We start from the raw sequence: 16,785 nt of genomic DNA, 5'->3' as shown, positions 1-16,785 counted from the left end.
TATTTGTTAAATCACAATAAAATTTTACAATTCAATATGTGTTTTTATCCTTGTAATTCCTTTACTTTTGTAATTATACCCTTGTAAACCAGAAAAATTTTGTATAACATTCTTTAACTAAAATAACAATCAAGTCATCAGATTAAGTTGTTACTTTTAGCACTACCTTTAAATTCACTGTTTTGATTTTATATAGCACACATTAATTTATATTTAATTCTACTAATTTAGTCAGTAACAATAAGTTATTTTTATAACTGAATTAGTTCATAACTGATATAAAGATAGATAAATACGTCAAATATTCTAACAAAACCGTTCAACATTCTTCAATAGAATTTTCCTACTTTTTAATTAAAAGTCAACTAACCAAGTAGTTAATTTAAAAATGTCCTTCTTCAGACATGAATACCCACTAGTAAACATGCAACATCCAATAATGAACACAGAAAAAAAAATACGAAACAGCAGAAAACTTTTATTATCAGAAGTCTAACCTCAACGGATCTACTTCTCTTGGATGCTGCATTTTAAATGCCGATCATATCGTAAAAAAATTGTTCGACCATGAGTACACGATTATACCCGAAGTGCTGTTACGATTATATCCGAACGGACAGGGTCTGTAGGCTAACGATTGATTGGATCTCGGCGTTAAGCTCATCGATTTGCGAGAGACCAACTTAGAGATCATCTATCGATACTTCTTTGAAAAAAATATTGAAAAATATCCATATTGATCGCTGGGCCTACCAAGCCGGTTGAAATGATGTTAGATTTACAGTATTTTAACTGTTTTATCTAAAATACAAAATACAGTCAGGTGTTAGATTCATGAGATATTTAAACATCTTTATATTTGGATAGCGTTCAAGGCAAGCTTATTTGCTTTCATTATTTGGGAACCTGACTAACTTTAGCAGAATTTTTGATGTCTGTGGCTTTGCCTATAAGGCATGAATTGAAATATTCTGAATTGTTTGCTTATCATGTGTTCGTGGCAATCAACGCGCATTTTGTAACTAGAGTGGTAGCATGACACCAATATCTTCAACTTATCAAGAAGCTTGCAATAGATAACAATTATTGCCCTGAAAAAAGGTTGAAAATTAATTACCAATGCTTATCACTATGTAATCACCGAAGAAATACAGCCAGTGGACAACACGTAGGAAATCAGAAGATGGATGCGAAGGAAACCACACCAACTTGGTAACGTGTGTAAGTGTATTCTTAACTTTAGCTTAAGTAATTTACTTTTATTTTAATATGGTAAATACATATTGATGTATTAATCATCGCCTTGCTTGTCAAAGACATCCGAATAGAATTCGAACCTGCAACTATCCAGCAGTAGGAGGACAGTCCTGTTACTTTGACCACTGGATCTACAAAGCCGGTTGTAATAATGTTAGATTTAAATCGGAATAGGTCCTTAGGGCTTATAGAACTAAAACTGCGATCTGATATTTGATCTAATATCCATTATTAATAAGCCAAGAAATGACGATCAGTATGAATCTCATATCAGAGGGATGAAACTACCTAGGTGTTTGGAGGGGTGCTTACCCAGCGTAGTTGGAAGTGTATCCAACAAGCTAATTTATAGTTTTAAATTTTTATGGCATTAATATTTTTGACGTTAAAAGTGGTTAAAGATGTTGTAACCGGTGCAACATATGATAATGCGAGATGATGTTCAGAAATGTTGATTTCAAAATCTTTTCACCCTATTATTTTTTTAATAAATAATTCTTTTTCTATTTTCTAGTACTCTGACTATTATTAAAAGTACAAATAAAAAATCTCGTGATATTAACCAAATATATCAATGAGGTATTGCAAGAAAAATACAAGCTTAATAACATTTAATTCCATTTCAGTTCATCGTTTCCATTTCCTGTTGCAATATAACATATATAAACAAACTCGTTTTCTGAAGCGTTTCATTTACTGGAAGTTACAGGATGTTTATACGTTAGCATCAATGTAGCAATTACATACATTTTACCTATAAATAGATTGCCAAAACAGATAAAAAGTTAAATATACTTTTAGAGAAATTGAACTTATGCCAAAGAAAATAGATACAAAAAGTGAGAAATACCAAAAAATTAAATTTTTATAGTGTTTTTATACAAATTTGAAAACATAAATAACTATTTACCCAACATCAATTATTTATCATACTAGTTTTATTATATTTTAAAACATAATCGCTTTAGAATTTTGAAAAATGTTGCCCATTTATAATTTATTTTCGATATACGATATTACATAGAGAATGAACTATCAAATCGTTTTGATCTCAATTTGTATATTAAGCTACACTATGTTCTACACTATTATATCAATTATAGGTCTGGGGGCCGAGTTTCTCTGACCTCCCTACAATTTAGTTTTATAACCTTTTATGCCTTAATTATAATATTAAGTAAATAGCCTTTAAAACTGAACTTATTGCAGTACTTATACAGCGAATATTTTATTGGCTAATTTTTCATAAAGCTATTGGAAATACAACTGCAAAAATTACTTTAATGTTTGTTGGTTTGTTCAAGATAATATAATTAATTAGATAACAGTAATGGAAATGAAACTAATAAGAAATACAAGCGATACTACGGATAGAGAAAAATGGATATTTGAAATTGTCTGTAAAAACAGACAATAAGGATTAATTTAGAAAAGATTTTCATGAAACGCAAATTGGACATTTAAAAGCCAACTGTTGCGTTCTTCCACGCTTTGGAGCGGGTTCATCGTGTGCAGTCTACTCGGATGTCTGTCGATTGAACTTCGGAGTGAAATCATGGAGCCATGTTTCATCCATTGTCACATATCGATGCAAAAACTCAGGTTTATTACGCTCGATCATCTTCAAACACTGCTCCGAATCATCAACTCGTCGTTGTTTTTGGTTAAAAGTGAGCTCGCGCGGCACCCACGTTGCATAGAGCTTTCTCATGCCCAAATATTCGTGAATGATATGATGTACATGTTCAGTTGATATCTTTGGAGTGTCTGCTATCTCATTCAATTTCAATTTACGGTCATTCAAAATCATTTTGTGGATTTTTTAAATGTTTTCGTCGGTAACAACTTCTTTTGGTCGTCCACTGCGTTCACCGTCTTCGGTGCTCATTTCACTACGTCTAAACTTAGCATACCAATCCTTGATGCTTGATTTTCCCGGGGCAGTGTACGGAAACTTGTCATCAAGCCAAGTTTTAGCTTCAACTTTTTTTTTGTCCCTTCAAAAAGCAATATTTTATCATGCGAAATTCCTTTTTATTCATTTTTGATAATTTGAAAAATGACGACCTGGAACATACGAGGACGAACGGGTAAAGAAAGGGAAGTGGAGTATACATTTGACCAGTTTGAGTTGGATATTTGCAACAGCCGAAGCAAAAAAAATTAGGTATGCTATTTATCAAGTATATAACAGTCATAGGCTTACTACGATCAACGATTATTGTGTACATCAAGAGATTCATCGTCAGGACCAAGATTCATAATAAGTAAGAATCTGAAACAAGGCATTGAAAAATGAACAATGTATGTTATTCAGAAGGAATATTACTCATAAAGATTTTTTTATTACTCTTAGTAGTTTCATAGCCTGCCCAGAGGGCAATAAGTATTTGTTATGTTTATATTATATATATATGGCATGTAGAAAATCACTTTGTTAAGTGATCTCCTGTATAGAATACTATTTTAAAATTAGTCTTATTTTAAAGCTTATTCTAAAGTCTATATATGTCCAATAATCAGATTTTATGTTTTAGTCTACGCACTTCACTGTAACTTCGCATATTTAGCTGATTAGCGAGAACATTGGAATGTACTGACACTATTTCGAAGTACTTCACACAAACACGTTGAATTACACTTGTTATTGTTTCTAAAGGAATATATTATGCGATATCAACTCATTTGAAACATAATACGGAGCATCGACAAATGCACGCAACACTTTATTTTGGTTCCCCATAGTTGGGCTCCATATGACCAAATAGTATAGACTCATACAGTAATATATTGTTACCTAATGACAACTTGGATTTGTGCCCGCTAAGCCAATACATTTGGTAGAGTTTAAGTCGAAATTGTTTCCGTTTGGCGAGTATGTGCTTCTTCCAAGTTAGATGTATACCAAGATATTTAGCATCCTCTGCTTGCGGGAGTTGACAATTATTGATATAGACTGGTGGACATGTTCTTCTACGGAGCGTAAAAGTTATATGACTGGATAATGTTTTATACAATATATTGTTTTTAATATGCCATCTTTTCAGCCACATTTTTTGCCACATTGGTTATTTTTGTTGTAGGTATGTGTACAGAAGATACGGCTGTGTACGGAAGATATATTACTGGACCCAGTACACTACCTTGCGGAACTCCTGAATATATTGTATGTAATTCGGTATGTTCATCGCTTTCTTTTATAGCAAAATGACGCCCTGCGAGATAAGATTTTAGTAGCTCATAATCCGGATGAGGGAGAAGTTTCGTTAATTTAACCTGCCATCCCGTATGCCATACTTTATCAAAGGTCTGAGATGTGTCTTAGAATGCAACTGAACAATATCTTTTGGCGTTTAAGCCCATATTTATTTTGTCTATGCACTCGTTCTATTGTTTCATGCTTATTACGAAACCAAAATTGGTGTTCTGGAATGATCTTTCTGCTTTCTATTATACAGTTGAATCTCTTTATGTACAGTTTCTCCAAAACTTTTGAGATTATCGGTAATAAACTTATAGGTCGGTAGCCAGGTGCCATCTTCTGGTATTTTCCCTGGTTTAAGAATCATCATTATTTCAGCTACTTTCCAAATACTACGAAAATAATTAATTGCTGATAAAGATGAAAAAGAAAAATTAAACAAAAAGCATAATAATAGTGCAAACAATTTTCCGCTTCAGGCCAGTTTGATATGGATGTTAAAGAAAAGTTCTGGAAGGATTTAACATACATAACTGATCATCTGAAGGAAAACTATACATTCTGGGAGATGTGAACAGCAGAATAGGTAGGGCGAATAGTACATAGAATGCAACAATTGAATGGAAAAGACGGAGACGACGCGAGACATCACACACACAAGGAAAAAGAATACTTGATTTTTAAATTGAACATAATATTTCACCACTGGTGCAAGAGGTGTGGCTGGTCTACCATTTTCATTAAATAATAAAGTGGATGATATATACATCTTATTGCATGTCCGCAAAACTGTTTCTGTGTAAATAATGCGGCGACTATGTATTGGTCTATATAAACGTCTATAATAAACGTTATTTCTGCAAAAATGGATTTGAAAGAAAAATAGACGTTTGAAATAGTGTAATTTAAAAATGCGAGCTAAAAGGCTGCAAATATGACGTTGTTTTGGTCGAACTGAACAGTTTGTATGGGTCTAGGTCTCATTTATACTTTATTTTAATAATTTTGTGATATAATTCGACATCTAATGCGTATGATGATGTGAGGATCCATAATGTCGGTAAAAAAGTTGTATATTGTCCTTCCAATGCAGAAAAATGTTAAGGAAATGTGGTTTAAGTACCTGTAATTATGATATTACGTTATATAGAGGTAAACAACATGTTGATAGGTTGAGGTTAGGCTCAGCTGTTTTATCTCTTATGTATATGAGTCCCTAAACATTTTTTTCTTTTTTCAGTTGAAAATAATATCGAAAATTATATATAATGTGATGGGTCTAGTCATTCAAGTATGCATCAAAATCAGTATATATTTCTACAAGATTCGAATGCCAAGCAGACAGAAGAAAAAATGGGCTTCTGATTGAACTCACTGAACATTCACTACTGTTCACTATTGAAAATGGTCATACATTCTCAAAATACAAACATATTAATTAAATTTAAGCCTTCAACAAGTGTCAATCAAATACCATTATTGTTAGATTACAAAAACCAATAAAACATTTATAGTGATACATATTGAATTGAATAATGTGAATAATGTGTGATCAAACATTTCGAAAAATACGTATGTGCAGACGATGTATGAACCCAAATCTTGTTACGGAAGTCAATTAAATTAAAAAAAACAGAAGATGTAGTTTCATAATTCATAGGAAAAGTTAAAATGTTAAATCATATCTAAATACTGATTTTGTAAAATACTTGATGGAGTATAGAACAGTTGTAAATGCTTATAAGGTTGTAAAGCTATTAATGAAATAAACTACAATATTACAATTTATACAAGGTAATTTGAGTTTTAAGAAAATCAAACATCCATTATCATATGTAAATGATTTAAAACTTTTTTGTTATTGTAGCCACTATCATACAACTACACAAAATGAATATTTTTTTAGCTCTCTTAAATTTATTTGCTCCTGTATCATACAAATTTTCAGTACGTTTGCCATCGATACAATTTTGAGTTGTTTTAGGAAATATAAAGTGTCTCAACACTTTATTAATATATAAATATTGCGTATATGTCATAGGCTCGTATTATTTTGTCCATCCCCTGTATATATAACTTTTTTATTAATTGAGTAGTGGACACTCCCTTACGATATCGCTTATAAAAATGTATACCAAGTTATGAGCTGACAATGGGACGGGACAGGATTGGCATCAAGAAAGCACGTCAATATCACAAAATGAATTATCCATTGTCATTTCCTGAAAAGGTACTTAACGTATGAATAGATGGGTTAATTCAAATCCCTTTCCGCTTTTAACGATATCTGACACTTCAGACGATCGCATACATTAACATAACATTAAAATAACAAGTCGGACAACTCCGACTGCGTACAAAAGATATTTTTACCTGTTTCCTAATGTTCCTTTCACCTTAAGAGTTCACAATAATAATCGGTAATACATTTTTATTTTAAATGTTTTAGACGCCTTTATATTTGATGTACATAATTTCTAAAATAGATACGTCAAAATAAACGAGTGCCATTCAGTTTTTTTAAAGTAAAAATAACCGTTACAACTTTTCAATTACATTAAAAATAAACAAATATTGTCTTCTACGAAATATCTTTAAATACACTTTTAACGTGAACAGACATATAAAGACATTCCTTTCAATTTTTATGTTAATATTGAAAAAGGGATGCAATTCTATACCGAATTCTTTATATTTTAGGCATAGTTGATCCTGCGAAAGTAAAAGTACAGATAAATATGACTCAATGTCCTTTATGTGAGCAAATCCCATGATAATCACAGTTCGTTGATTGATCATATAGTTAATCCACAGTATTAAAATTGAATAAAAAACACTGAAGGTTTCTAAGGTTGGCGGTTCCCATTTTGGTAAACATATTACTACCTCTAAATTTGAGTCTTCTAAATAGTGAGAGGTGAATGTTATCAAAATAAGATAAAAATATGATTGCAGCTAAACTGGTTGCTAAAAATGGATGCTATCTTGGATGAAACACGAGCTAATTTAAGTAGTGACAATCTGAAAAGACTAGACTTATTGACTGACTTTAAGGATTTATATAATACTTAACAAGCAAACCCATTGAATACTACAAGCACAAAAGGAAACAATGAAGGAATTTTTTAGTGCCGTGAAAGATATACTATTGAAAAACTATATTTGTTACCTTACATGCTATTTTATTTTCTCTTTTTCTTATTAAAATTAACTAAGTTTATAAAAGGTTAAATAACTTAGACATAATATATAAGCTAAAAATAACATACATAGTTCAATTTTAATATCAGTTTCATTTTATTGAAATTATTGAAATTTATTTTTGTTTATTTAATTTTAGATTTTAGGTTAATTTGTGAATTCCAGAAGATATATATATATATATATATATATATATATATATACTCTTCAAGTATACGACTAATTTAATTTGGCCTGCTATTGTAGTGTTTAGGTATTGATAAATGATTATATACTGTTTTATTTTATCTTTTTTCCTTTTAATGAAAGATGATTTTACAATGAAAGATGTTTATAAAAGGTTCTTCATATTAAAAAAACTAATTATAGGGAACGAAAAATATATAAAGATATTTTAACTTGACTCTCAACAGAAATATTAGGTTCTCTGATATTAAGATAACCTGTGAATTTAACATATTTTATTTATATTAGATTCTTCAAATATACGTATAATTTTCAACAACTGCCATCGTTGCAAACTCAAACTCCTGTGTGCGTGCGGAGATTTTCCTGAATTAAACTCTTGTCTGGCTTAATTATTGTTGATTCTACATTGTGTTGGCAATATTTTGCGAAGATGGGTATAATTTAAATAACAGATATATTACAACAATCCTAAGTACAATAAATTTTGGATTGAAGAAATGTTGATCCATCGAAGCACTAAGACAATAAATTATTTAACAAAGAGACAAACAAATATACTGTATGTTTAAAGTTATACAACGTTATTTATACAATTTCGATACAAAAAAATGACAAAAAATGATAAATAAAACCAAGACGAAGAAGTAGTTACATAAATTTTCAAAAATATTCAGATGTTAAAACTTGAACTGAAACGATGTGAATGAACTGAAAAAAGCAATGATCTAGTCACTAATATGATCACTCATTACAACATACATAAGTGACACATAAAAAAACTGGGGCTTTAATTATTAGATAGTAATGAAACTTGGAGAGAACATCAAGGAAAAATATATTTTCGCAACTAAAAAAAAAGAAAACATGAGCACTAGAATGGGGTATTATGAAAAAATAGTATTCACTTTTAAACATAGCAAAATATATATTACAATTATAATAATTTTTTTGGTGAAAATATAATGGAAGTTGACCATATTGTGAAATATAATCATATAAAAAATCATACGATTGATTTAAAAACAGACAAAAATAAAATATTAGTAAACATCTTTTATGGTCGGATAAAAGAAAATGAACATATATTATACGTGAAAAGTTCCAGAGAACAATGATATATGGTATTAGAAATATAAACATAGTAATGATTCATAGTAATATAAACATTCTTTCAATAAAACAACCAATGTACGTCATATATGATGTCGAACATATTACCAAATGCAGTTTGTAAAAATATAAATTTCGTTTTAAATTCGAAGCGAAATTTTCATTTTCATTTTACTAGTTCTCTAGTTAAAAAGAGACAGAACGCTGTCTGATGATCAGTCTATAAAATTCGATTTGTATTGGTAGTGGTCGACCCTGTTGTCAAATATCTACAAAATTCTTCAAATCACTACAATTAGCGGTTATAAATCGACATTTTTAATCAATTATTTCGAGTAGGAACGACATATTGGTAAGCTAGTGAAAATGCGTTAGAGAGCTAAGCATTGATAGTATTAAATATTAAGTTGCTGCGATATTTTTAGCGTGTTGCAGCTGCACTCACTACTAGTATCAGCATTGTGGTTAAAATATATCAGAACCTGAAAAACAATATGATGTTGGATTCAGTGAAAAGAAAGTGGGAGACGAATTAAGATCACCTTGATGTCAGCTCTATCAGAGATCAAATATATGAAATATACAAACACAGTTACTAATTTCTCGATTTACATAAATTATATAATACAATTATTTTAGAGAAAACTGTTAACTTCGGAAGCACCCATAGAAAATTTAAAGATATGCAGCTCTTTGAAGGATGTGTTTCATTCCTTCATACACAGTTGGGGAACATCGGATTTAAATGGTGTAAAGATAACCCACGAAGAAGTATAATGACATTCCAGGCATTCAAAGGCCTTTAAAAATTGTAGACTTTTAAAAGCATATAAAATTAAGGAAGATACAGAAGTTTTATTTCTGGAGCACAAGTGTTTTTTCCCTCCAAGTCCAAAGGCGACCACCATGAATAAATGAACCATAATATGTTTAGATCTGGGTTGGTCAACTGTACAAGAACTTGGAGGAACTATTAGTTATTGTAATGAAAAATGTACCATAGCACTGGTGGAAAAGATCTCAAAAAGTGGATCAACAGAGGCTGTAATTACGGAATGGTTTGTAAAACATAAATTAAATTTTGATGATTGGCCCTTTTAAATAGTGAACTATTTCAAATTTTAACTCGGTAAATATAAATGAAATCTTTAATTGGGTTTTATTGTCAATAAAGATACATTGTAGATTAGATGGCTGAACAATATGGTCACAGTATTACATATTCTTCCCTATCACTGTATATTCGATTGAAACAAATTGTTATGGGGTGTGGCCAAGAATTACTACAATGGACTTTCAGGTCAAGAAGGATATACAAGCAGAAACCAGCTAATTATGTGGAAAAAAACATTGTCTACGATAATATTCTAGTCTGGATGGCCTTCACTGGATGGGATCACGAACAGGTGTTAGATAGATTGGAAACTAACAATTTAGTTACTAATTTGAATAGTGTTTCAGTGATCTAACGAAGCTTTCGATATGTGGTATTATGATCCAATGCTGATAAGTACTAAGGCAGGGTCATGAGAGTGGAAAAAAGGTGAATATACTCGTATAATTAATATAGAATAACTGTATAGAAAATTGTATTACAGAGTGTGAAGAATCGTTCAGAATATATATGGGCAAATAGCAAATAGCTTAGAATGTATGAGGAGAGAATGAACACTATTTTTGTATATATGGCAAATGTATTAGAGATAGTGCAGTGATTAAATCTAATTTTATCAAGAAGAATGTATACAGTTACTAAGGAGAAATACAGTGGTATCAAAATGACTTGGCAAGGAAACATAGCAACGAAGAAAACAAGAACAAAACTAAGTAAAAAGCTAAATATACTCTCTTATGAAAGTAAAATATATTACTTGGATATACAGTTGTTAATTAAGTGAATTAGGCCTCTAGGGGATACCACTACATAAGAAACGCGTCTAGAACTCTACCTTGGAAGTGATAGGGAAGAGTTTAACAATGTAAATATAATAAAACAACCCTAAACTACAAACTATAGTAGTTTGATATATAGGCATTAGATGCGCTATAATGATACAATAAATTACATTTGATGGCACTATTTTTATTTCATTATAATATTTTGTTATGTCAGAGTCAAAATAAATCAAAAGTCAAATTTAATGCAGCAACACTGTGATGTACTGACGTCGTAAATTTTGATGACGTACATTGGCTCTTTTATTCAATAGACTATACAAAAATAATATGAACAAAGATACGAATTAATAATGTATCTATTGGAGAAAATATATCTTTCTCAGATAACTTACCCTTTAGAATCTCTGACCTTCCACCAGTGTTCTTGACTATCGTCGATTACTTCGTATTCTTGATTCTTTTCTAGACTTAGATCACCACTCTCGATTGCTTTATAATTATATAACGCCACTACCACTTTTGTTCTAGGCGTTGACTGTTTGTCCTTCTGTTTAGAGGAGGGTGTCCCTGGTGTTCCTCCACCAGGCATTATGGGGCTTGACTGGGCACCTGAAATTATTAAATATTATTAGAAAATATACATTATGTGAATTATTCTAAGTGAAAATTGAATCGGCAAAGTTTCAGTGAGTTACGCAACAACAAAAAACTAAAGCGACATATTTAGCTGAACATCTTGAATGGCACTAAAAGCACCATTTTCTGACACATTTTCGTTTGTTGGTATAAACAGAATTAACATTTTAATGGAATTGAAAGGAAAATAAAAGGTTAATGTAGTTGATTAGGCAACAGTCTCTCTGTCGATCGACTATAAACGATAGTTCTTTTTTTGGTAAACCTACTTGGATTTGAGTTAACTCTATGTCGTAACAAAAAATATATTCACTTTCATTTTGATGAAGATCTTAACAAACAGCCAAAAAACGTAAAATTTATTAAAATGCCCTATAAATAAATAGAACATTAAATAAAAAAGTAACTAATATGAAGTAACTAATATTAACTAACTATATATTAACAAAGTATTAAAAGTATAGCATAAAAATTAATTACAATAGTATTTAAAATTTTATACAAAATATATATTTATATAATAATATTTTAGATTTTCTGTTTTCAATATTACTATACTTAGACATTACATCATAAACCAGTATACACTACACCAGAAAACAATACACAGATAAATATGTATATAAATGCAGGGAAAGACAAAATAATATAAATATCATGCAATATAGTACATCTTGTTGCATGTTGGGAATATTACTTCCGTATAAATAATTCGACGCGTATGTACTGCTCAGTTTTGAGGATTATATTTCAGTGTACTATAGCGAAAAGGAATAGTGGAGTGACTATAGAAGAATAGTGTAGAATATTAAAAACGACTGTGGCCAGATAACATAAAACTACCGCCCCAAAAATGACACCAGGACTTAACAATCACTTAAATAATATTGTACACAGTATTTAAATACTGTTTTGACAAAAACAGTATGGCGGGAGCTCACCTTCATGGAATCTAAGGTGTGAAAGTAGTGGTGTAACAATCATAAAGCCTGGACATTTGATAATTGGACTAATGTGGTATGCTCCAGTGATTCATAGTTTACATTGTTTGAACTAAAAGAAGAAATCATGGTATTAAGCTGGACTTCTCATTCACATCACTGGCCGGATTGTTGCGAATGAATACCTCGACATCCTCAATGATGAGGTTCTGCGCTGCTCGGCGCATATTCCAAGATGATAATGTACCCATACACGCAGTCAAAAACGTCCAGTCCAGTACTATAAGGGGTATCATCTTCCCTGGGAAGATTGGTCGATGTTTTGGTACAAGAACGGGACAATATTTCGTTCGAAACAATTCCGGCACTCTTCAAAACCATTCTGCGAACAACTGTTTATTGCTCAACAACTTATTAATAAATAAATATTGCCTATAATATAATATAAATATCAGGTGTTCATGTTATTCTGTCTAAGCACCAATACAAATAATTCTATTCTTCATATTAACAAAAAACAATCGGTAAAATGTCAAGTTCTGTAATTTATAAGTAATTTGTGAAGGTCTTGAAACCGATAGCTAATTAGGTCTAGGTATAATCAAATAATAAACAGTCGTCTACACCCATATCTTCGAAGGTCATAAGAAAATAGCGAGCTCGATTTCCGATATAGAAAATTATTACACTAGCAATTTAATTTCTTTAAATTAACAGACATCGGAAATTGCTAAATATATATAATTGTAGGTTTACCCAAAAGTATTGCAGGGGATATAGTATGTCAATATCCTTACGTTACGAAAAATAAATTAGGTAATTTTTAAAAATATAACAATTCGCATATTAATGATTTTTAGTAATATAGAGTGTTATAATATATAATAGGTGCAACCGGAGAATAGTTTTGCATTATCTGGTCTGTATACTATATCAACTACCATTGAGCGTTTGTGCTGATTTATGAGCAAAGCTATTCAATATTCATTATTGCCTTTAAAGAGATGTTTATAAAGTCTCATCAATTAAAAATAACTTTGATTTATTTTAATTTCTTGACTTTGTCCTAATAATAACACAACAGTCGGCTTGGTAGCGCAGTGGTAAGACGATGGGACAGTACTCCTACTGTTGCGATAGCCGCGGGTTCGAATCCTGCTGGGGCATGGTCGTAAATTTATGTTTGTGATTGTTTAACATTTGTGAATATTCAAGACAAGAGTGTAAAATTCGACAAGGAAAATCACTATACTGATTGTCTGTAACTTTGCTCAAAGAAAAAATAAGTAAGTTTGGTTCTCATAAAAAGTTTATTTGGTCTCTACATTTTTGTTTGTTAGGCTTGAAAAATTATATCCGCCAAATGGTGACCGCGATCGCTATGCAACTTTCGGCTCTTTTTAAGGCATTTTCATGACATCCTGCAATATCTCAGGCTGGATTTCTTCAATTTCGTGACGAATATTGTCTTTAATATGTTGAATCGTTTGGGGCTTATTCGCATGAACTTATTTGATTTTAAAAAACCCCATAAGAAAAAGTCTGGTGCTGTTAAACTCGGAGATCTGGCTGGCCATGCTAAATCGCCACTTCGCGATATTAGTCTTCGTGGAAAAAGGTCATTCAATAATTGAATTGTTGAACGAGTTGTGTGTGCTGTGGTCCCATCTTGCTGAAGCCACATGTCCTCTAGCCCTTGCTCTTCCATTTCAGGCACAAAAAAATGTTGAATCATGTCTTGGTACCGTTCAGCAGTAACAGTAATTGCAATACCTTGGTCATTTTCAAAAAAAATAGGGACCAATGATGTCTCCGGCATGAATACCACACCATACAGTTGTTTTTAGTGGAGACAATGATGCTTCATGAATTAATTGAGGATTCTGTGTTCCTCAAATCGACTGTTCTGTGTTTATTGGCGCGGCCACTAACAAGAAAATTGGCTTCATCGCCCATTATCACTTTAGACGAAAAATATTCAATTTCACCAGACAGCCTTAGGATTGCATTACTGTACTGAATTCGTTGATCAGAATTTCTCGGTAGCAATTTTGGGACTAATTGAATTTTGTACGGGAACATTTTCAAATAGGTTTTCAAAATTCTGCATGCAGAAATATATAACTGGGAACCACATCTCCAAATTGATGTTCCTGGAGATCCTGCAACATTATCGCGCACCAGAGTCGCATTTTCAGCATTACAAGACGTCCATTGTCTTCCAGAACGAGGCCTGTCTGCTGTCGTACCGTACTGTCGAAAATTCGCATGTAAACGATAAATTGTGGTCTTGTGGGGTACTGGACAATTAGGATATTGTTCACGCAATTTGCGGTGAATGGCAATAATGGAACGATTATTTTCAATAAATGTCACTATATGTGCTCGTTCTTGTGACGTATATTTATCCATAATACAATTTGGACGTCTACACAACACAATGGTTAAAGCGAAACTGAGCTAAACGTCATAGAACCAAGATGACGTGCAATCAAAATGGTAGCGCGACTCTTGCCCCATCTGTTATTATATTTATATTTTATACCTTTAATAAATGTAAATAAAGGTAAGTACTGCATAATAAATGATAAAATATTAAGGCATTATTGCTACCAAGCATTTTTACATTTTTATGATTCTAATAAAAGAAAAACAAATAACGTGTACTTCCTAGGATAGTATTCGGAAGGATTTCTAGGATATTTTGCATTATTTTAAAATAGAACCTAAATGTGGTGGTAAGGATTGCAATACTTGCAATTACGCAAACTTGAAATTCACCGTTTACTGTTTATTTAGTTCTTTTCACTGTTTTTCTGAAATTTACCTAATTTTTGTGTTCCAAATATGTAATATTTGAGGTGAATTCATAACAAACATGCAGCAGAAGCACACCATTCTTCATTGAAAGGCGTCAAACCTAGTAACTAACCATCGACAATATGCTTCTACGATTTTCCTAAACGTTAATTGTCACGAATATCGTTATTCTGCTACTACTGAAATTAATAATAATATATTTTTAACAGGATACCTTGATCTCACAAAAAATCGCCTACTTTATATCTAAATTTAATTACCTATCTCATCCGTATATAAAAATATTTTCTCACGTTAGGTAAGTCACGTTTCGCACATCGTTAGATGAAAAAAAAGAAGATAATTATCAAGCCTACTGGGATTTATCGTTACATATGGTTAAAAAAATGTTCTGAAAGAGTTAATATTCTATAGTAATAGAGAATGTGGTTCGTTAAATCTCCATCCTCCATTTATTTTGATTAATGGAATATGTTTCTTGAAATATTGAAAATATAGTTAGGTAGTCTATACTTATATACTCTGCACTATATACTTATATAAAGAGTAAATTGTTTTTATTTGTTACAGTTTAGAATATTCATAAATTTAGATTTTAATTAGATTTCTGGTAGAGTTGCATCTTTTACCGATTACAAATGTTGAATTCGAATCACGGTCTTCGGCGTAGCAAGTCACCAACTCTAATAATTATATTTTGCGAAACAAAGCGGATTAATAATACAACGAACAACATTAGTATGCGAATAAAAATCAACGAAAGTGCTTTAATTTTACAGCATAGTAGTATTTTAACTTTCTACTTTTTTTCTTTAAATGTCACAGAGTTCCGTAACTGCAGATTTACAATTCTGTTGTATAAAAATGTTTTATTTATTATTTTGTTGAAAAAGATTGCATATTAATAAAGATAGAGGTTTCTCAATATGTAAAGAGCTTAAATAAGTAATAAAAATACACAGGATCAACAATCAATTGACCTTGTGTGGACTTGTAGAAGATTACTTCATTAAATAATCTTCTGAAAATCTCCTGTGTAACAAATATCTTAATTAGTTAGTCATATTTTAAATGTTAGCCTAAAGTCTATTTATTTCCTATAACCAGATCGGATGGGGTTGTAGCGACCTTGAGGCATAAAGAGCAGAAATATAATCCCAGATGTTGAACACGGGCGGGGTGCAAGCAGCGCCAACCAGTACACGATAACGAATATGTCAACCACGAGACGTTTATTTGGGAGATTATTGAAGGGTATTTTCGATCATTCAGTCAATGACCAGCGTTCAGTTAAGACGTGTCACCATCGAATGCCCAAGCCTCGACTTCAGGTAATCTGATGCTGCCATCCCTTTATATCTATATGTATTTTCACACTTTCTATTGCATGAATAAATAACAGTCACACTATGTAAACCATAACTGTTTCATTTCGTTTTACCTTCATTCACTGAGCCGATATAAAAAACCTAAAGTGTTTACACAACGGTTGTTGAAAAGTAATTCGAAGAAAAGAAATACTGCCCTGCA

The 16,785-nt window shown here is 31.4% G+C and overlaps 1 protein-coding gene across 1 annotated transcript in view; it reads right to left on the bottom strand.

Annotated features, from left to right (window-relative positions):
• The window catches only part of Btk29A (tyrosine-protein kinase Btk29A), a 122,167-nt gene that overhangs the window by 13,795 nt on the left and 91,587 nt on the right, over positions 1-16,785 (bottom strand). Inside the window, exon 4 of the mRNA XM_076417363.1 lies at positions 11,251-11,467. Coding sequence (XP_076273478.1) covers positions 11,251-11,467 — 217 coding nt within the window. The remainder of the gene's footprint in view (positions 1-11,250; positions 11,468-16,785) is intronic.

The sequence above is a fragment of the Rhynchophorus ferrugineus genome, unplaced genomic scaffold (assembly GCF_030347505.1).
Source record: "Rhynchophorus ferrugineus isolate W39M unplaced genomic scaffold, kcgeb_rfMv2 rfM11, whole genome shotgun sequence".
Classification (NCBI taxonomy): domain Eukaryota; kingdom Metazoa; phylum Arthropoda; class Insecta; order Coleoptera; family Curculionidae; genus Rhynchophorus; species Rhynchophorus ferrugineus.
This window is presented reverse-complemented; position numbering and strand designations above follow the sequence as displayed.